This window comes from Anabrus simplex, chromosome 4 (genome assembly GCF_040414725.1).
Source record: "Anabrus simplex isolate iqAnaSimp1 chromosome 4, ASM4041472v1, whole genome shotgun sequence".
NCBI lineage: Eukaryota > Metazoa > Arthropoda > Insecta > Orthoptera > Tettigoniidae > Anabrus > Anabrus simplex.
The window spans coordinates 428,868,447-428,891,415 of NC_090268.1; the positions used below are offsets into that span (position 1 = coordinate 428,868,447).

At 41.7% G+C, this 22,969-nt stretch overlaps 1 protein-coding gene across 1 annotated transcript in view; it reads right to left on the bottom strand.

Moving 5' to 3' along the window:
• LOC137500509 (uncharacterized) overlaps nucleotides 1-22,969 on the bottom strand; it is a 92,385-nt gene that overhangs the window by 29,597 nt on the left and 39,819 nt on the right. The window contains exon 3 of the mRNA XM_068227432.1: nucleotides 13,590-13,797. Within this exon, the coding sequence (XP_068083533.1) occupies nucleotides 13,590-13,797 (208 nt within the window). The remainder of the gene's footprint in view (nucleotides 1-13,589; nucleotides 13,798-22,969) is intronic.

The following is a 22,969-nucleotide window of genomic DNA, read 5'->3' on the forward strand; positions in this document are numbered from 1 at the left end:
GTTAGTTGAGTCTCCACAGTAGAAATGCATTGATTATAGCCATAGGAACCAAGAAATAAAATATTCGATGCCATCATTTGATAGATCGTCTCCCAACTGCATATCTTTCTCTAAACTGATCAATCGATCTACTCCACCCCGTAACGGTTCGAATCCCATTACAAGCATGCATCTGTATTATTATTATTATTATTATTATTATTATTTTATTTATATTATTGTTATTTTATGTGTATTATTATTATTATTATTATTATTATTATTATTATTATTATTATTATTATTATTATTATTATTATTATTATTATTATTATTATTATTATTGTACCGGGCGGTACACCTCCACGCCGCTAATTCAAACATTGCGCCAGTTGAAACTCCTCTACTGGGGGAAGCCTGAACGTTAACAACCACATTAATTCTAAGATTTCTCAGAAGATGTCCCTACTGTCAATTTTGAAGTGTTCTGAACTATGTCAGTTTCGATTCGTTTTTGTTTTCTCTGTAGTAAAAAGTGTGAACATACTCTTCTAGATGTCACTACTTAAGAACTACAATTGTGCACTCTAGTGCGTAGTAAAGGAACTTTTTGAAGAAAATATTTAGTCATAAGTTTGTTCTTTGTTAAATTTCTTTCAGTTATTTTTTGGGTTGGCAGTATAACCCTTCTCTTTCCGCTTGTTTTGAATTTAGCCAATCCCGAATTTCTCTACTTAATTTTTGACCAATAACGTATGTCTTCTCCGATATGGAGATGTTGCTTTATGCTACCCAATAAAATTGAGGGGGGTGTGGGTTCTCATTCTTGAAAGGTCTCGAATGTTCCACGAGGGTATTTAAACTGCTGATTTTCTGGTCTCCGGGCCACTTCTGTAACATCTATCCTAGTGTGATTATGTAGCAGGGGGCGGGAAGAGCCTCTTTCTTCGGGCAGCAGTTCATCCATAAGGTAATGGCCTTTTAATAACTTCTTTTCTCGCTAGCTCAGCAGTTTAACCCTCGGGGCAGGTTCGAAACTTTTATCATGTAACTTTCCTTTAAAATGTAAAAGACACTTGGTATAAATTCTGTCTCTTTAACTACAAATTGGGATAGAGAGTGCTTACCCTCTCGAGCTCCCACTCATATTGTTTTGAGGTGACTACGTTTTCATAACAGTTTCCCTTCTCTTCGTAATGTAATAAAGTTTTCCTATCGTGTCACCTCCGTAGTATGGGATTAGCCCTTGCATAAGCGGCCTAGTGCCAAATAAGTTTAAAAAAAAGTGTATTAGGAGTGCAAGTTACGCCTCCACTCAAGTTGGTATTTTGGGGCCATGTAATTGTCCTGTTTCTTTACTGAATAGGCCTCAGTAGATTGGGTATTTTTACCCCTGTTCTTGTGTGCCTGGAGGGTAGCTTGAAGGTGGAGTTTGGTGTGGCCTTTGAATAGGCTTGAACTTTGAGAGCGGGTTGCTCTTTCTTAAATTTGGTTTCTGTGTGCCTCGAGCAGGCTTAACTGGGTAATTGGGAGCTAATGCTCCTTGGCATGATTGGGGTTTTCTGCCCCTTTGTTGAACTTTGTACATAGGTAAAGTTGGGCTCATTGCTCAAGGATTGCGTGTCTGGGGGCTCGAAGCCCAAATCCATTAACTAATTGCAATTGTACATTCTTAATTTGTTGATATGCTACTGAGTACCTGTTATACTTGTTTTTTCTTGATCTTAAAAAGAAAATATAACCTTTGTTAAATTTTAAATTAACTTTAATTTCGTAAGTTGAGACCTATTCATCCCAGCACCTTCTTTCACCTCTGCCGGTCCACAAAACATCGTAACAAGTGGTAGCAGAGCGTGATTGAATGGGTCTCAATTTAGCCCCCTTTGACGGCTAAACATTGTTTTTAATTCGAACTCTAACCATTTTCTCAGCTGCTGGAATTTTTAATTTTTATTTTTTCAAAACATTTTCTGTCATCATGTCCGGCCCTCACGAGGTCTCCATCCTTTCTATTTGCGTAAAGAACAATTTATGAACTATCTCTCCGAAACGTTCAATCTGAAGGCACGGTTGCGTTGGATGCTAATAAATTTAAAGATTCCCTTGAGTTGCCTATTATCACCCCAACGTTGGGAGAGAAAGAAATTGACGATGCTCTCTCCACGATCAATGACAATACTACTGAGCTAGCAACTGTAGTAAGTTTTTTCGAAGAAGGGAACCCATCCCCTAACCAACTTAAACGTGTGCAAGCTCGACTATTTCATTTTTATAATAGGCTTAATGATCTCTTGTCTCTCAAGTTGAGTGACATTCAGGGAAAGGAGGCTAGTGCCCTCATTGAAAACATTTCTAAATTGTCCAGTACTGTTGGACACTTGTTATCGGGGGTAACGCCTCCCAAAACTGACCCGCCCCTGGCGGTAAACACTGTTAGCGAGGAAACTTCTTCCAAAGGGGAAGAAAATGGAACTACAACAGTTACTCAAAAAACCACTCCCCCATTAGAAACTGAGTCCGATCGTCGCACGTCCATTCCACCCTTTGTGTTAAATAGGGCACCTTCGGAATCGGCTTCTCCGCCACTTAGGCACCTTTCTACTATGTCACCTGGTTTCAGCAGTTTACCCCATCCATTAGCTATGTTACTTAGAGGTATTTCCAAGTTTTCTGTTAACTCCACTACTGATGTCATTGCTTTCTTAAGGTTTTTAGTTGAATTACAAGATCATGCCCTTGTTTTTTCTCTGTCTACGTGTCAAATCCTTCAGATAATTTACCCTTATTCCATTGGTGTTCTCTCCGACAAGATAGTTAGGGCAATCGCTGAACAGTCATCCATAGAAGACTTCCATGCCCATCTGTTGTCAAATTTTATCCCCGCTCGAGCTAGGTCATCGCTCATTCAAAAGTACTACTACCGAGTACAACGGTTGGATGAGAATTTGGCAGACTTCATACAAGACATCAAGTTTTACACTAGGGTGTTTGCCCTACATTTCCCTGAAGATCAAATTGTTCAGGCTATTGTAGAAGGTATTTCACCACCTTACAGATCATACTTGTGTTTTGCATCGCGTCCGCAAACTTTCGCTGAGTTAGAGGCTATGGCTGTCCCAGCCGAAGGAGTCAGATACGCCGATACCTTGCGTGTCGCGAAAGAACCCTCTCCATCCTCTAGTAGCTTTCGGCCTCGAACTCGCCGACCCATCACACCCCGTAAATGTTACGCTTGCGGTTCGCCTGACCATCTTCGCAATAAATGTCCATTGATCAAATCTAGTAGGACAAATAATGGAGCAAGTTCATCCCAAGGTTGCTTTAAATGCGGCGCGTTTTCACATATTGCCAAGAACTGCCCTAATGCTAACAGCGCTCCCTCCTGCTCAACTTCTGGTGCAACTTCCACCAAGGCCAATAATAATAAGTGACTAGGGGCTTCGGCTGAGTCGGCGAACCCTTCTTCTCGAGGCTCAGCCCCAAATAATCATGTCGAAATTTCAGGGAAAACTCTGTCTTCAAATTTATCTTTTGAAGGTCCCAAAGAATGTCTTAGGATTGCGGCGGATACCCCCGCACCTGTTCCTTTTCTCAAAATTGAATTAAATAATGAACCTGTAACAGCTTTATTATATTCAGGCAGTGTGTGTTCTATTATTTCGGCTGAATGGTAATCCAAATTGAAAACTGTTTGTAAACTTCCTGACTATTGCTCATCTTCAGTTCAATATGTTTCGGCTAATTCTTCTCCATTAGAAATTTTAGGTTTTTTATATGCCAAAATTCGGATTTCTAAATTTACTTGGAAAGTTAAATTGTTTGTGGCAAAGCACTTGTCCTGCCCCATTATATTAGGAGCAGATTTCATGTCCCCCACTGGTCTGGTGCTCGACCTTCAGAGTAGGTCGTGCACATTCAAATTTGCTTCTAATGGTAAAATCTCTTTGTTAAAGTGTAGTTCTGTATCATGTTCATCTATTTCGCCTACCCAGGATGAGATGTTGTTAGATCTTAGACATCTACCTGAGGAGCAGGCTGAGAGTATCCGTAAGCTGTGTCAGTCGTTTCCAGAGGTGTTCTCGAATACTCTGGGTGTTACTGACCTTATTGAATACAAAATTGAGGTCACGGATTCGATTCCTGTCCGTTTTCCACCTTATAGGCTATCTCCACCTAAAATGAAGGTATTGAAAGAAATCATCGATCAAATGTTAAAGGATGGTATTATTCGGCCCCCTAAGTAGGCGTATTCTTCGCCTATTTTTCTAGTCCCGAAACCCCAAGGTGGCTTTAGGCCTGTGAATGATTATAGGGCTCTCAATCGGAAGGTGGTGTTACAATCTGTGCCCCTTCCAGACCTTCACTCTTGTTTTCCATGGTTTCAGAAGGCTAAGTTCTTTACCGTCTTGGATCTGAATCAGGTCTATAATCAAATTCCTCTGGCTGAAGAATCTAAAAATCTTACAGCGTTTGCCACGGATTTGAATTTGTATGAATACAAGCGCGTACCTTTCGGGCTCCCCACGGGAGCAGCTGTACTTACGAGACTGCTAGATAGGGTCTTCTCCGACATCAAATTTGAGTACTTGTACCACTATCTTGATGATGTCGTCGTATTTTCGGAGACTTTCGAAGAACATCTAGATCATCTGAAAGAAGTTCTCAATCGCCTTCGTAAGGCTGGGTTAACTGTGAAGTTGTCCAAGGTCGCCTTCGCTAAGCCTTCCATGTCATTCCTAGGGCATATTGTGTCGCCCGATGGTGTTGCAGTCGATCTCTCTAGAACACAGGCTATCCGTGATTTCAAGCCTCCCAAGGACATCAAAGGTATCGCCAGGTTCATTGGTATGGTGAATTTCTTCAGGAAATTTATTCCAAATTTCGCCAATAGAGCGGCGCCCTTGAACTTACTACGTAGGAAAGGCGTCAAATTTGAGTGGGGACCTTCTCAACAAGCCGCTTTTGAAGATCTGAAATTAGCTCTCTGTAATGCCCCTGTTCTGGCTATGCCCGATTTCTCGAAGAAATTCATCGTCCAAACCGACGCGTCGTCGTCGGCGGTAGCTGCAGTCCTTCTTCAAGAGACTGAACTAGAGAGGCGACCCATCGCCTATGCCTCTAGGACTCTATCGGCTCAAGAAGCCAAGTATTCCATCTATGAGCTCGAAGGTTTGGCAGTCTTATTTGCTTTAGAAAAGTTCCGTCTCTATCTGGAACATGTCAAGTTCGACTTGGAAACTGATAACCAAGCCTTAAGCTGGGTCTTAGGTAGGCCGCGTCGTACTGGTCGTATAGCCCGGTGGGCCATCCGAATTTCTGCCTTCCAATTTGATGTTAGGCATATCAGAGGTACTGAAAATGTTGTAGCAGACGGACTAAGCCGTATGTTTTCCAATGATGTAGAGACCCATGAACTGGTCGATAGTTCGTCACCTCCCGAGTCCATACGACCCGAGGTTTATGCCATCCTGACTGATGCTCCCATGTTGTTTAGGGGTATTGAAAAATATCAACTTGAAGATCCAGTGCTGGCTCCCATTATGGAAACCCTTTCTTCTGGGGAACATGTCGTCCCTTATGTATTGAGGAATGGTGTTTTATGTTGCCCGTCGAGGCATGATAAAAAATGAAAGTTGTAGTTCCAGCTGTTCTTGTACCAATGATCTTCAAGTACTACCATGAGACCCCATTAGGGGGGTATTTAGGCATCTTCAAAACCCGAGAAAAGATTCGTGAAATGTTCATCTGGAAGGGTATGGACGGAGAAATCCGTGAATTGGTAAAATCTTGTAAATCATGATGGCTTAGTAAACCTACCATGTCAACTAAGCAAGGACTTTTGTCTTCTCATCAAGCGTCGAGCCCCATGGAACGTCTCTACATCGATTACGTAGGACAATTCCCCCAGTCAAAGGGGAATGCCAACAAGTTCATCCTTGTATGTGTAGATGGTTTTGCAAGATTTTCTTGGTTATTTCCAACTAAACTGGCTACCGCCCAGTCCACCATTACTTGTTTAAATTCCATTTTTGCTTCTTTCGGTCCGTGTCAATATATTGTGTCTGATAATGCCAAAGCTTTCACATCCAATCTCTTTCGTAAATTCTGTTTTGATCTGTCCATATCGCATGTAACAACATCTGCTTACTATCCTCAACCATCTCTAGCAGAACGGGTCAACCGTAATCTGAGATCGGCCCTTATTGCCTATCATCACGACGATCATTCCAGGTGGGACACATCCCTGCATTGGTTAGCTTTTGCTTTGAATTTGGCGGTTCATGAATCCCATAAATTTACTCCAGCTTCTTTGATGTTCAAGTTTGTTCCAAACACGCCGCTCTCTAACCTTTAGTATCTGAGTGACATTCTACCTGAGACAATAGATCCTGATAATATTAAAGATCTTTGGAAGGAGGCTAAAGCCAATCTTAAAGTGTCTCATGAAAAGGTTAGGGAAAGATATGATCGTGGACGGAGACCCACCCATTTGAAGGTAGGCGACCAGGTTATGGTCAAGAATTTTGTTCCCGCGGGCAAGCTTGCCCCCAGATTTCATGGGCCATGTATTATTCTTGATTTCCTTACACCCGTTACTTTATTATTAAGCAATCCAGCCACCGAGAGGATATTTAGGGTTCACCTGTCGCAGGTGAAACCGGTGTAACTTCAGCGCTAACTTAGCGGGTTTTTAAATTTTTGTTACATTTTGAAAGAATTCGGAAGGTTATATTTTTTATGTTTCATTTTTAGGCATTCTGCCCCTTGAATTAGGTCTCTTGTATTAAAATATTCTTTGTACAACCTCCCCCCGACCAGTTAAACTGCTATCCTGTCCTCGCAATGGTCATTATCATGCTCCCGTCTCCTGCTCAAACACACCAGTGGCTAATTGAAATGAAATAAAACCTCCACGCCGCTGGCCCCTTTGCCTCACCACAAAGACTGTACCCTAAAATCATTATGGTCCAACAAAAGTCTGCCGCCGAGATCTTAATGTTTCAGTGCCCCCGCAACCGTGCGGCGCCGTACCGCTCCTGTAGTAGAGAACGGGCCCGATCTACTCCAGTGAGGACAAACAGTGTACGGCGAGCCGGAGCCCTCCTCCCGGCCAAGGCTGATGTGCGGCGCTCCTCCGGCAAACTGCCCGCGGACTGTAAACAATCGTCGCATGTGCGGCGTGCTTCACCACCACTACCCCTCTCATAGTGCGGGAGAGCGGTATCTCAGGGTACTTGAGGGATCCGAGCGGCCTCATCTGGACACAAGCTGCTGCGGCTGGTCTTGCCATCAAGTAATAGGCAACTAATGTACTTATCCAGCTACATGGACATTCCATATCTACAATTACTACATTTTTGGATTGGACTGCAACATCTGGTGGACTTAGAATTTTTATTTTCCTTTCAAGAATTAAAAGTTTTTCTTTCTGAATTCAACTACTACAGTATAAAGACATTTAATCAAAAGTTACTACAAAGAATTTTGAAACTGGATCAAACCACCTTAAGAAAACCTTTTTGTGAATCCTTCTGCAATTAATTTCTATATCAACATCATAACTTGGACCTTGTTTTAAAACAAAATTTGGTGTTCTTCTGTGTCACCCCTTGGAAGGACTTTTGGGGGGGGGAGGCCTGTACCGGGCGGTACACCTCCACGCCGGTAATTCAAACATTGCGCCAGTTGAAACTCCTCTACTGGGGGAAGCCTGAACTTTAACAGCCACATTAATTCTAAGATTTCTCAGAAGATGTCCCTACTGTCAATTTTGAAGTGTTCTGAACTATGTCAGTTTCGATTCGTTTTTGTTTTCTCTGTAGTAAGAAGTGTGAACATTCTCTTCTAGATGGCACTACTTAAGAACTACAATTGTGCACCCTAGTGCGAAGTGAAGGAACTTTTTTGAAGAAATTTTGTAGTCATAAGTTTGTTCTTTGTTAAATTTCTTTCAGTTATTTTTTGGGTTGGCAGTATAACCCTTCTCTTTCCGCTTGTTTTGAATTTATCCGATCCCGAATTTCACTAATTAATTTTTGACCAATAACGTATGTCTTCTCCGATATGGAGATGTTGCTTTATGCTACCCAATAAAATTGAGGGGGGTGTGGGTTCTCATTCTTGAAAGGTCTCGAATGTTCCACGAGGGTATTTAAACTGCTGATTTTCTAGTCTCCCGGCCACTTCTGTAACATCTATCCTAGTGTGATTATGTAGCAGGGGGCGGGAAGAGCCTCTTTCTTCGGGCAGCAGTTCATCCATAAGGTAATGGCCTTTTAATAACTTCTTTTCTCGCTAGCTCAGCAGTTTAACCCTCGGGGCAGGTTCGAAACTTTTATCATGTAACTTTCCTTTAAAATGTAAAAGACACTTGGTATAAATTCTGTCTCTCTAACTACAAATTGGGATAGAGTGTGCTTACCCTCTCGAGCTCCCACTCATATTGTTTTGAGGTGACTACGTTTTCATAACAGTTTCCCTTCTCTTCGTAATGTAATAAAGTTTTCCTATCGTGTCACCTCCGTAGTATGGGATTAGCCCTTGCATAAGCGGCCTAGTGCCAAATAAGTTTTTAAAAAAGTGTATTAGGAGTGCAAGTTACGCCTCCACTCAAGTTGGTATTTTGGGGCCATGTAATTGTCCTGTTTCTTTACTGAATAGGCCTCAGTATGTTGGGTATTTTTACCCTTGTTCTTGTGTGCCTGGAGGGCAGCTTGAAGGTGGAGTTTGGTGTGGCCTTTGAATAGGCTTGAACTTTGAGAGCGGGTTGCTCTTTCTTAAATTTGGTTTCTGTGTGCCTCGAGCAGGCTTAACTGGGTAATTGGGAGCTAGTGCTCCTTGGCATGATTGGGGTTTTCTGCCCCTTTGTTGAACTTTGTACATAGCTAAAGTTGAGCTCATTGCTCAAGGATTGCGTGTCTGGGGGCTCGAAGCCCAAATCCATTAACTAATTGCAATTGTACATTCTTAATTTGTTGATATGCTACTGAGTACCTGTTATACTTGTTATTTCTTGATCTTGAAAAGAAAATATAACCTTTGTTAAATTTTAAATTAACTTTAATTTCGTAAGTTGAGACCTATTCATCCCAGCACCTTCTTTCACCTCTGCCGGCCCACAAAACATCGTAACAATTATTATTATTATATCTGTAACTCGTATTTTTGTTTGATTCAATTCTGTAATCTGATTTTGCTATGTATTAAATAATTATCGTTTGTTTCATTGTAGTTAATTTATTGTGCGTATATATGTGTGTTTGTATATTAGCGTTAAAACCATGTAGAGTGAGAGTTGCTGCCTAACATCAGATATGGATATGTTTTGTGAAACCTTTTGACATTACAAAATATGGTGTAATAATGTTACAGTAACTGTAGATAACTGTAACTGTAGATAATATTTAGGGAGTTCCTAATGTTGCCTGAGGGTATTTCATCACATTCTGTAACATTTGTAACGGGGTGGGAGTTACATCATATACTCTTTTAGAAATGACGTGTGTGTGACAACTTATGTCTATATAAAGGGTTGTATCCTATAGGGATAGTACAGTTGGAGAGTTCAGTTAGTTGGAAGGAGTTGAATGGATAGACTTGCCAGTAAGTCAATTGGAATCAGTTGGAAGGAGACGGATGGTATACAATGAGATAGTCAGTCGTATGGAGAGTGAGGCCACAGTTGGTCTGAAAAAGGTATAACAGTCACATGGATACTTAGTCGTCAGTGACCAAATGGATTAAATTTTCGGAGTGTGTTTTCGTGCATCTGTTCGGTCGAGTTCTTGTGTTACTTCGGTGACAGCCGAATACTGAGTCGTCGTAATGCAGACTAACAGTTGTCAGTGCATTGTAAAGTTGATTGTGAAGTGTGAATATAATTTCAAGTCATGCTATATCTCGTTTGTGAAACTAAGATATTAACCGCGTGCAGTGCAGTCGTGTTTCGTAGAGGATGTTCGGAAACAACGTGAACCAGCTATTTGAGCGTTAGTGGGTCCTGGGAGTCTGTCCACATTGTGAATTACTACCCAACTCACGCCATACTGTAGGCAGATCAATAATAGCTAACGCTTTGAGAGGAGAAGGTTGTAATTTATATGATGAAGTATACGGTCTCCCCAACAGAGCTACCGACGCATTAACATTATTGCTTTCAAGCCATCCTGTTCTGAAGGTTTCATCATTGATCCAACACTTAGATTTGAGACCAACAAAACCAGCCAGAAGAGGTCGATGTGGAGAAAAAGAAGAATTTATGAAGAAACGGTGGACTTCCATAAGCAAAATATACTGTAAGCTCTCATCCATCTCTGTAATGGGCTTGATGTTAGGTGCTCGAGGAATCATACCTAAATGTTTTGTCAACTTCTGCAATACCTTTAGGCTGAATAGAGATTTTACGAACAACGTCGCCGTTACTACTCTCTTCAAGAACCACACTTGCGGACCTCAAATAAATGTTTTTTGTGCCTAGCTCTTTTGCCTACATTTAAGCTCATACGATCTCATTATCTACTGTACCTATATCCATTGTTGTTGTTAACGTACTCTTTGTCCTTGGGCATCCTGCACCTGTTGTGGGAAGATTGTATAATAAAATAATAATTTTAAAAATTACGTCGATATCTAGAGCCGTTACCATTTTATCAGCCGCTGAATTTAGCCAATCAGATCGCTTCGCGGGGAACTTCTGATGGACTTTGAGAGGCAGTGATGCTAAATATGTACGTTGCTCATGATTGGCTTGAGAGCGCCATGGAAGAAAAAACTTCTCCAGGGGAGGAACTTGAAGAAGGACATCCCTGCTGACAGGTTCGGCCCACAGCAAGCACACTACGGTGACATTCTCTGAAACCCACGGTGTGTTAGTGTTTGATGCTCATTTCTCGGCATGGCTCACGTGCCGACCAAGCCACGTGTGCGTCGTATAGCCCATTAGAATTAACCCGCGAAGCGATTTGATTGGTTAATTCAGCAGCTAATAAATTGCAATCGGCGCGAGATATCGACGTATTTTTTTTAAATATTGCTGATCAGTTTGACCAACGCTGTAACTCTCACGTTTTTTATCGGCCATCCTGTATTCAGATACGTAAGGCAAGAGTGTACACGTCCGCAAATCAGAACGGCTCCCGGCGAGAAATTTGCGCAATTCTGGAGACAGCCTACTTTTAGATGCGCAGTGAACACATTCGTGAAACGATTTTCCAAGAATAAATGTAATTTTGTGTAGCAAATAGTAAACTGTGTAAAACATTTTTAAAGAGTTATAACACAGTTACACTGTAATAACTGTGAGACAAAACTGCAAAGTTATTGCAAGATTCGAAAATGCACGTGCACTCGAGGACAACCAACACCGTCGCAGTCAAATCGCGTGAAGTACAAGGTGTTTATTTCAGGGGTCGCCTTCGGCTAGCTCGGACAATAAGAGCAGATCTCTCACGAATTCAGTCCTCGATAATAACAATGTGTGAGTCATCAAAACTTTTTCCTCCCAAAAAGGTACAGAAGCCGCCGTCTACCTAGAAGACCTCTCCTTTTTGCAAGTAATAAGGCACAACGACAGACATGGGCAAAAGAACTTCGCCATTGAACTCTCAAAGCCTGACTGAAGATCACTTCACCGGATGAGTTGAAGTACCAAGTGGTACACGCCGTTATCAGGGTACAAGTGTATCTCCAAGAACATGAGGCAATGGTCCTGTCTAACTCGGATGGTGTAGTTCAGTCTGCCGATGGTAGCATCCTCGTGTGGAGACTGTTCATTGGGATGAAATGTTGCCACTGGAACATATGTCCACGTCCCTCATCGGTGAAAAATACACGAACAAGCTCTCAGAACATATCCAGCCATTAGTTCACCTTTTTATTTTTGCTATTTGCTTTACGCCGCACCGACACAGATAGGTCTTATGGTGACGATAGGACAGGAAAGGCCTAGGAATGAGAAGGAAGCGTCCGTGGCCTTAATTAAGGTACAGCCCCAGCATTTTCCTGGTGGGAAAATTAGAAACCACGGAAAACCATCTTCAGGACTGCCGACAGTGGGGTTCGAACCTACTATCTCCCGAATACTGTATACTGACCGCACTTACGCGACTGCAGCTATCGAGCTCGGTAGTTCACCTTCACCACACTGCAAGAGACCCCTCTGCCAACATTATTCACTCATTTATTGGACCAGAAATGTGGCTGTGTACTTCAGTTAAAATGGCTTGGGAGTGATGCTGTTTGCGTTGAACCCAAATTCATCTAACCTCAGCCCTATCAAGCACACCTGAAATGCTGCTAAGAGCGATTTGATTGCTCTGGAGGATGTTCCGATAAATGTCCATGCATTATGGAAAGCTGTACAGCGGTCGTGTATCGGGACGAATTCCCAACCCTACCATTGTCTTGTCATTCCCATGCCTCCTCGTATCTCCGCCATCATCAGGTCCTACACGCTACCGGATAGGTTTCTATAATTTAATTGCTCGTGAGTATATTCTACACCTTTAGACATAAGCTTGCTCTACCTGACACAAAGTCAGTAGATGACTTCGACCAAAATCAAACGTACGATATCACAGAAATGCAAATAACTTCCTCAAAGGTGTGTTATGATATTTCATTGCACAAAATCGTAGTGTGATTTATTAAGAAGGAAAACCCTTGGAAGAAGCAACTACCATTGTGTATGGCGGGCTGTGAAAAAATATTACAGAGATACAAAATGTACGGCTGAATAATTTAAGCATTTGCGATTTCGAATGTTAATATGTGAACAAATCAGTCACTGGCAGTTACGCGGAAAGATCTAGTCTACGTGCTTCGGTGTTAAAACAGCTCTGAATGGCGCAACAACCGCAGTTGACTTCGAACCGTTGATGAGTGCATCGCCGGAATAGGAGTTCGATAGAGCACCGGCAAGCAATAACAGCCTCCGTAAAACAGTACTAGTGAAATTATCTAGCACAAGGTTACGGTCGAGAAAGTAGCATTATAAGAGTTACCTACATAGGTACTCTGTAGCTTAAATCACCAGAAGAACAAAAGCCGTCTAGAACGCTAGTAAGAGTCATTACTATAAACGATGAAAAACTCATTTATGAGACACATTTAGAAATTGATTAATGATTTACAGGATGACGCCTCCTCTAAATTTGTAGACTTATATTATATTTCAGGAATATAACTATACGTATTATAGCTATACTTACCGCAGGCAGCAGCTGAATGAGACATCTGGACCAATGGTACCGCCTATTACCTACAGATATTTGGAAAAATGACACCACGTAACGACCTTAGAGATTTCTGGTCAAATGTCATCATATAACTCCTAGAGAGTTGTCTGGACCAATGACACCACCTAACTACCTTAGAGATTTCTGGACAAATGTCATCATATAACTCCTATAGAGTTGTCTGTGCTAATAACACCACCTAACACTTAAAAATGTGTCCAGCCTAATGTAATGATATCACCCAATTCTTATAGAGATATCTGGACCAATGATATCTCCTAACCGCCATAGATTTCTATGGACCAATAACGCCAGCTGGCTACTGTAAACAATATTTGGGCCAATAATCGCATCCTACTGCTTTGGAGATACAACCTGTTGGTGCTACAGTAGAGCTGACAGACGTTTGTTCCTCAGGCTGCGTTGGTGGTACATTATAGCTGACTGACGCTTGCTCCTCATGCTGTCCAGCACTACTCAGTGTCTTGAGGACGACAGCCCTGCTGTCACCGCACTTCTCGGACAGCAGTTCCACGGTCATGTAAACACCATCCTTGTCTGATACATCAGACAGCACATCAGCCTAGAACATGATAAAGTGAAACACGCCGTTATTTTTGCCACGTGGCATCACAATTAGTAATATCTACATATTAAAAGAGTTTACTAAATACAGCTTTCGCAAATCCATCCGTCCGTTCTACTGGACAGATTTGCACCATTATTCTTTCATTCTCTCCGGAATCACCTGCCGGTGAATCATGAAATATTGTTAGGTTTCTGAGTTCATCCAACTTTGGGTAATCATAAAATCAAATAATTGATGATGATGATGATGATGCCTGTTGTTTAACGGGGCCTAATACCTAGGTCATCGGCCCCTAATGGTACGAAATGAGACGAAATATAATGACAAATTAAAAGTCCAATATCCTCCACTGACCAGAATTCAAAACGTTAGGACTAAGAATGAATGGATGGATATGAATTTAAAACAATCAGTGGATCCGACCCGCAGTTACTCACTTTCACAGAAATTTGCGTAAAACAATAGTATTACTGACCAAGGAACTGTTCCTAAAGCACAAGACTGAATCGATGATGCTTGCAGTCTAAAGGGGTCCAAAATCCAAGTCATCGGCCCCTCATAATGGTACTTGTCGCTAGGAAAGTAGAACCATGGTATTTGTCATGGTGCGGTACTAATCAAAAGTAGCGGGGGCTCGCGGTATTCCACACATTACGGTATTACTCACAGGTAGTGAAATTCGCACATGTAATACAGATATTGCGGCGGCATTTACAGGCAACGCAAACCTATGGTATTCATCACATAAGTCTACTAACCACAGGGACTCGTACTTTCCCGTGGTGTTCCTCATATAGTGGGTGCTAATCATAGGCAAGCCAGAGCCATGGTGTAGCTCACCCATGGTGTCGCTCATATAGTGGTACCAATCATAGGTACTGTAAAAGCCGGCAGTGCACTCTAAGTGGAGGCTGATCGCACGGTACTCCTGCGTGCTACTAATCACAAACCTATTTGGTACCTAACAAAGTGGTACTATACGCAAGTAAAAGCGACCCATGGTGTTCCACGCGTGGTGGTACAAGTCAGATGTAGTTCTAATACTATCATCCCTTGGTCGCCCTTTTAGTCGCTTCTTACGGCAGGCATGGAATACCGTGGGTGTATTCTGCGTCTGCGTCCACCACCCACAGGGGGTAAAATCAAATCATTAAATGATCACTCCAATAACTGCTGGCAAAGGCTCCTAACCCACAATACATTCTGTACTTAGCAGGTTGCTAAGCGACTAACACTTTCATTATTATACTGATATACATATGTGATTTTCATCCTACGTAATGTGACTGCATGCAGCCATGTTTGATTACTACCTGTCAAGCCAGACAATATACTCTTCCTCTGATCACAGAAGAAGAATATTCGCTGCTACGTAGGGCGTACTATATTTTTACACTTTATCTTTTCTACTCAAATGAAGTACATTACACATCAGTTGTTAGGTTCACTTTCTCAACATAATCTCTTTGTAACTGTATGCACACCGGGCGAGTTGGCCGTGCGGTTAGGGGCGCGCGGATGTGAGCTTGCATCCGTGAGATAGTGGGTTTGAATCCCACTGTCGGCAGCCCTGAGGATGGTTTTCCGAGGTTTCTTCATGTTCCCGAACAGGTGATGATCACTTGGTACCACGTCGGGAGAGTACGGTGGGTGTGGCAGCACCGTGAATCCCATTTGATCAATTGCAGCGGTGATCTATCGGTTAATATGGGGACGGGCATTGCCATGCTGCAGAAGCCATGTCTCATCACCAGTCACAAGCCTAGCCATGAAGTCAGCTTGATTTTGGTCATGGCGTTGCACACGTCCACACGCCTCTGCTTTTTCGTCTAGCCTAGGAACCCACCCAAGTGGATGACACCTTCTCCAACTGTAAGTGGCTGCAGAGTGTTTCGACTAATTCCCGTGGCTGCCTCCCTTTCATCGGATGGCCTGTTCGATCCGTGCAATTTGGCTGGTGTTGACACTGACACATTCCTTCCAGCTGGTTCCCTTGTCCACCGATGTGCGCCCTTTTTCCCAGTTTTTCACCCAGTTGTAAACTGTTTTCCGTGACGGCGGATATTCTCCACAGACCGCCACCAAGCGCTGATGAATTTCTGCAGTGGCCACACTTTCTTTCCATAGGAACCAAGTCGTATAGCGCTATCCCTGACGGTTGCTTTCCATGTTGCCTGCTCCTGCGCTGACAGTGTTGTTATATAATGGCTATGACGAGTGCATTCGTTGGCCTCTCTGCGCGTGGTGCTACCAAGCGGTGGAACAAGACACCAGTTATACGTTACCACCTTCAAAAGTGAAATGTGAACCATACGCCGACGTACAAAAAAGAAAGTGTAAATCTACATAGTTCGCCCCTCGTAGATACTCTCTGATTCTCTAAACTTTCCCAGCTTGCAATATATTCAAAAGATGGCAGAGCGTTCTTAATAACTTACATGCTGATACGAGAAATAAACAGACCCCATCATGACCTCATGACATATTATCTGGGAACACATATTGAAGGATAACCTAGCCACACTACAAAGAGTGAAGGACGTGTATCTTAAAAAAGGAAACGCTCCTTCAAACTAACCTATGAGCTCACAAGACAACCCTTTTATATAGAAGAACTGCGATTAAAATATACCATTGCCTTCTACGACACAACAGCAAGCTTTACATCAAGAACTGTAGGATTAAAAAAAAGCGAAGACAGGGATAGATTTTTACCAAACAGACGACATGACGACGCCAGACTGGATTAATTCTAACTACGAACTGCCGCATACCATAACGCGCTTCTTGTTAAATGGTCATAAAAGCATTAAAAATGGCAGGAAAAGCAATATGACGACGACAGGCAAATCAAAATCAATCCTGGGGAGCAGTACGGGTCTTCTAGTGCTAGGAAATGTTGTAACAAACTGTTCGGGGGGAAAGAGATTCCTCGTTCGTTTCGAAATTAATAAATCTGGTGACTGTAAAGGTGATTGCTTGCCTATCGGATAATGGAGGGTGATCTTTTGATAATTTTCATTTACATGTGTATCATCATATTCGGTTTCACTACCACTCATAACAAACATCTACCAAGTTAAATACTGAGAGTGATTTATTTCTGTATCTATTCCGTCATGGTCCCACAGTCCATATCTTTCAATTGACATCTGTCATTTCTGTATGAAACCTAGGCCTTTATTAATTCATAGCAATCTATGTAAATAAAGTTGTAGGGGGTCCGATGTCTGTAATTTCGCTTCTTTTGCAAATTTTTTAGATATTTATCCGCTTTAGGTCAACTCAAGACCGAATAAGTGGTTTATATTTTTCGTGTCTGTTTGTTACACCATCACGGCAAAACGGCTGAATAGATCTCGACCAAACGTCATATATAGAGCATACTTTTCCAGGAGAAGGTTTTGGTATGCAATAATTTAAAAATATGTCAATAGAAGTGAGATTTATAGGAAAACCAACACGGTTTTCCTCCATTTTCTCTTATGCTATTGATATTCTGTGAAATCCGTGGATTGTATGTGAAACACATCTTCATTATACGCAACTTTTGTTATGTTCATAATTTAGCTTACACTTCAAATGACGGAGAAAATTACTCTGCATTGAGTGACCGACAGACCGACAACGAACCTACAAGTTACCATGGCAACGTGTCTGACTGCTTGCCAGCAGGAAAGTTACGTATTGCCATTTTCGTCATCATTCCTGTAAACTTGTGGTTATTATTATTATTATTATTATTATTATTATTATTATTATTATTATTATTATTATTATTATTATTATTATTATTATTATTATTATTCCTTTTTGGCCTGGTTTCGTATATACAACAGTTTTTGAAATTTGATTCATAATTTATGTAGTTGGCTGAATAAAACTTTAGAAATATTGAAGTAATTGTCATTAAACGGAAATACTTTGTTCTCAAAGGAATAGTATCATAACAGGAAAACACTATTGTAGAAATAAATATCTGACTGTTGATAGAGCTGGGCGCATGGATACAGAATAATTTACATGTTATTTCAAAAGTATTAAGCTACAAAGAATAATTCTTAATGAAACTTTAAAATGCATCCTTTAGATATTAAAATATGAATTACAATTCGGAGAAGCTGGAGATCCTAGAAAGGAGAATACTACGGATAATCTTGGGCCCAATCCAGACTGAAACCAACTGGAGACTACGGACCAAAAATAAAGTCTACAAAAATATAGGGAAAACTTCAGAGGAGGTTATCACTTCTCAGACATTTGTACAGAATGGACAAATACAGACTAAGCAAAAATTATTCGACTACCTGTGGAACAAGAAGATAACGACGGCATGGATTAAGGAAGTTCGTAAAGATTTAGAGAATTCCAACATCCAGGAAGTTCAGATGTTACACAGGAAAACATTTCGGACCATGATTCAAAATTTGGAAGGGTTTCAAGTCGAAAGAACTGCAAAGAGGGGAAGAGCCTGGACTGATAGAATAGAAGAAACAGCATAGCGCCCATATGAAGGAGTACTGGAAGAAGAGGAAACTTCAGACAAAGAAAAAATGAATTGCAGCGTGATCCTAAGTGGTCATTCGCAAATAATAGTACATTATGCAACAAGCCTATAACGCCAATAATTAAGACACGAGTTTTATAGTTTGTTTAAGAGTGTCTTAATTAACATGATAAGCGAGTTCTATACGACTGTATATGCTCGACCATTATTATAACTCTATCTTTTAACTATTCATAAATTTCTGTCGAGATATCGCTTGACACTTGAGTTCACTGAAAAGAGCGCAGAGCGCATGAGTGGATCAGAGACCTTGACAATGTCTCCTATCTGTGTCGGTGCGCCGTAAAGCAAATAGAAAAAAATTAAATGTAGGCTAACTTTACAGTCACCACATATATTATTCAAGACAATGACTATACTATTTTATGCCACATGTATTATAATATAAATGTTATGATAGGCCTAGCTACCAAGAAAGAATTTCTAACCTCTTCAATAATTGTGACTTGTAGGCCTAAACCACGTATAACTCTAAATTTTGAAGTCTTACATCAGGTAGTCAGACTCTGAATATAACAAATACGGAAAGGCCTATATACATACCGCATAAGCAAAATAAATAACATCTTAAAATATTGACCTAGTCTATTCTTTATTGAAATAATAATAATAATAATAATATCACTCTCCTTCATCTATCAGCTGACTGAGTACTTGGCTAAAACATGGCGGCTGGACTGGCCTTGGCCACACTGTACATATAGAGTCACTGTAATTCCATTCCTGACCCGGTCGAGTGACTGGAAACAGGCTGTAGATATTCAAGGGTCATATAAAATTGTGTGAGAATCCTTCACCAAGGTCAGGAATGTATCCTGTAGAAAGCCCATTGAGAAACCCAGCTCTACCCGAATACGAGCCATGCCGCCTCTAGCTCCGAGATGTAGATCGTACACCCTCCACTTTATTAAGGGATGTTATATTTCTCACTGTGTTATGGAAGACATGGCTCGTAGATTTTATCTCTGCATCAATCTCCTTTGCTTGCTGTAAGCTGGTCTCAAGCAGAACCCCTGGATCCTGGACGTACTGTAGGTACCTCACAGCTTCTAGTAGCTGCCTCTGTGGATCAGCGGTAGAGTGTCGGCCTCCGGATCCCAAGATAGCGGCTTCAAACCCGGCAGAGGCAGTCGGATTTTTGAAGGGCGGAAAAAAGTCCATTCGACACTCCATGTCGTACGATGTCGGCATGTAAAAGATCTCTGGTGACACATTTGGTGTTTACCCGACAAAATTCATTAAATCTCAGCCATAGACGCCCAAGAGAGTTTCGGTTTACTCGGTCTGCCGTCTAGTGGTGGCCTAGAGTAAAACGGAACGTCGAAATTGACGAGCAGACAGTTAGATGGCGTCAAATTGAAATGTCTGCACACGGTAGCTGAGGCCATACGATTACTATTATTATTATTTTACAGCTTCTAGTTTATCACTCCCCTGTTGGTGCCACATGGTGACACGCAGTGGACTTCCTAGATCGTAGCGAGGAGACCAAAGCTGCTCGAATACGATGATAGAGTTCACTACAGGTGCTGCATCCCAGTACACGAACATGCGGCTTTCATAGTGGCAGCGGTTGCTACCTAGAACTGTTATACTTCAACACGTCTTTGGAATGTTCGACCCACCGTTCGACCATTCTAGAGACGAAGGACATGTCCGTGTGCTCACGCAGTTATTAAGTTCTGGACGTTCAGCAAATACCACAAATGACTTTACATTTTATCTCGCGAATTTTGATGTCATTTAATAATTTACTAGCAATTAAGGTGTGCTTGTTTATGTGTATAGTGTGTCCAGGATCATGGGTTGCTTGTTGACACAGTGAATTAGTGTGCACGATGTGGTAGTGCTATATGGTGATCCATCCAGATACTATCCAGGCCCAGTGTTGCTTTGTGGTTACAACGGCCACGCTACTTATTTATTGCTAAGGCTAAATAAGTAATTGCGGATATTATTTAATTACAGCATTGTTGGCAGCTGGTGGTACTTCACCTCGGCTGATGTGGTGCGACTAGCTTAACGGGGAATCAGTTGTAAAAACGACTCCTATCTGTTTGTTTGTTTCTTTCTTTCTTTCCTCCTTAAACAGTTTACCCTCCAGGGTTGGTTTATCCCTCGGACTCAGCGCGGGATTCCACCTCTGACTTGGCGTTGGGAATACAACTGGGAGGAGGACCAGTACTTCGCCCAGGCTACCCCACTTGCTATGCTGAACAGGGGCCTTGCGGAGAGATGGGACGATTGCAAGGGATAGACAAAAGTGGGAAGGATGCGGCCGTGGCCTTAAGTTAGGTACCATCCCGGCATTTGCCTGCAGGAGAAGTGGGAAACCACTGCAAACCACCTCGAGGTGAGAATCGAACCACCGTATACTCAGTTGACCTCCCGAGACTGAGCGGACCCCGTTCCAGCCCTCGTAACACTTTTCAAATTTCGTGGCAAAGCCGGGAATCGAACCCGGTCCTCCGGTGTATCAGCTAATCACGTGAACATGTACACCGCAGAGGTTGACTTTATCTGTGTTGTGAGAGTAACAGTTTGGTGTGTGTTAATTAATTACAGGTTACTTATGGCTATAAAAATTAAACCGAAAATATGTTTGAAGGAGAAGTAGGGGTGAAATGGGATTTTATCTGAATTTATATTAAGACCTAAAGGGTTATTTGATCCTGTTTGATGTGGTTGAAGTGTTAGGTCTTCATTATGACGGCTGTAGATTGTTTCATCAGGGTTGATGAGAATGTCCTTAATTAGGAATATGTATTTAGGGCGTCTGTTAATTTTATCTCGTTGGTCTGGTTCGTATTGTCCTACATTTTTAATGAGTGGTTTACAGTTATGTTGGGTATTGTTGTAGAAGTTTGTGGTGAGTGTTAGTGCGTAATCTAGAATGTAGAGTACTTGTGTGATGTCGTGTAGTTCTACTGTGGGGATGGTGTAGTGTTTAACTGCTAGGTGAAGTGCGCAGTTTTGAATGACTTATACTGTATTTTGTATAATTATAGTGGAGTGGGTAATAAAGCCCATGAGTGTAGTGTAGGTTTATTATTTTACATTTTACATTTCGCTGAGAGAGTGCTACGCTTATGTATGAGTGGGTATAGCATTAGAATATGCTGTCTAGATCGCTGTATTGTATAATCTGAGTGTTGCGTCTGGTGTAATTCCAGGATATTTGTGACTTGTGACCCGCTGGATAGGTTGGTTGTGTGGTGTTAGGTGTTGTTGAGGTTGTAGGTGTCTCCGAGTGAAGAGAACAGACTTCGTTTTGCGGGGATTGACCTGGATTTTCCATTTGGTGAGACAGGGTTCGAGCCTCTTTAAGTGTTACTGTACGTGTTGCTAAGTCTGGGTTGCGGCTTTTGGCCATATTGGCCGTGTTGTCGGCGTAGATGGCCGTGAAGGTTTTGGTAGTGCAGGGAATGTCATTAATACATTGTAGAAACAGGATTGCGCCCACAATCTCCACCTAGACGGCTTTCTTCCCTCAAAACCACTCAGTTAAATATAAATCAATATAAAATTAATAATACCGAGCTCGATAGCTGCAGTCGCTTAAGTGCGCCCAGTATCCAGTATTCGGGAGATCGTGGGTTCGAGTCCCACTGTAGGCAGCCCTGAAAATGGTTTTCCGTGGTTTCCCATTTTCACACCAGGCAAATGCTGGGGCTGTACCTTAATTAAGGCCACGGCCGCTTCCTTCCCACTCCTAGCCCCTTCCTGCCTCATCGTCGCCATAAGACCTATCTGTGTCGGCGCGACGTAAAGCAAATAACAAAATATATATATATAAAATCAACAACTGCATGCAGAGAAAATCCGTTTTAATTTTAGCCAGACATTCTCATGAGCTTCATAATGAGCTGAATTGTTTACGGCTATGATCACCCAGTAATGAGAAAATGTTGTTTCACAAACTTTACAACAACTTTCTTCACAAATATCAGATTAAATAAAAGCTTGGTATACAAATCAACAATAAGTTGCTGTAAGCCTTATTAAATTTAGTGAAGATCATATCAATACTTTTAAAGTAGTGAATTTTCAAAGTGAACGCTCCGTTGGAAATGGAAGAAAAGACCGGCAATTGTTTTTTGTGTGTGTGTTCAACCTGCGTTGTGTTCAACCTGCGTTAAAATTTTAATTGGATACGATAACAATTTCTACTTCACATAATTAAACGTAGAATGAAATAAGCTAAATGTTGGTATAGCTTGTTTCTATGAAGGACAAAGGATAAAGGATATCTATACTTTTTCCACGATAGTAAGCCACTAGCGGGATGACGTCACTGCTCCGTATGCTCGCTATCAGGAACACGCAGCGCTTCTGGAAGGTTCGCAGAGTAGCGCGCTGTGGGGCACGACAACATGACGACCAGTTGGGTTGTCCCCATCGTCAAAGGAAATATTCAAAGCCGATAATGTAATATGCCTCTCGTACTTGATTCAAGTGTACGTCTTTTATGACATTCTTTAATGGCTACCTGTCCAGCCCACTTGACCATTCTTAGCACGTGTAAAAGGTTCATGATACAAGAAATTCGTTACAGACACGTGAACAATTCATTTTGATCTGCTTGTATATACGGCGTGG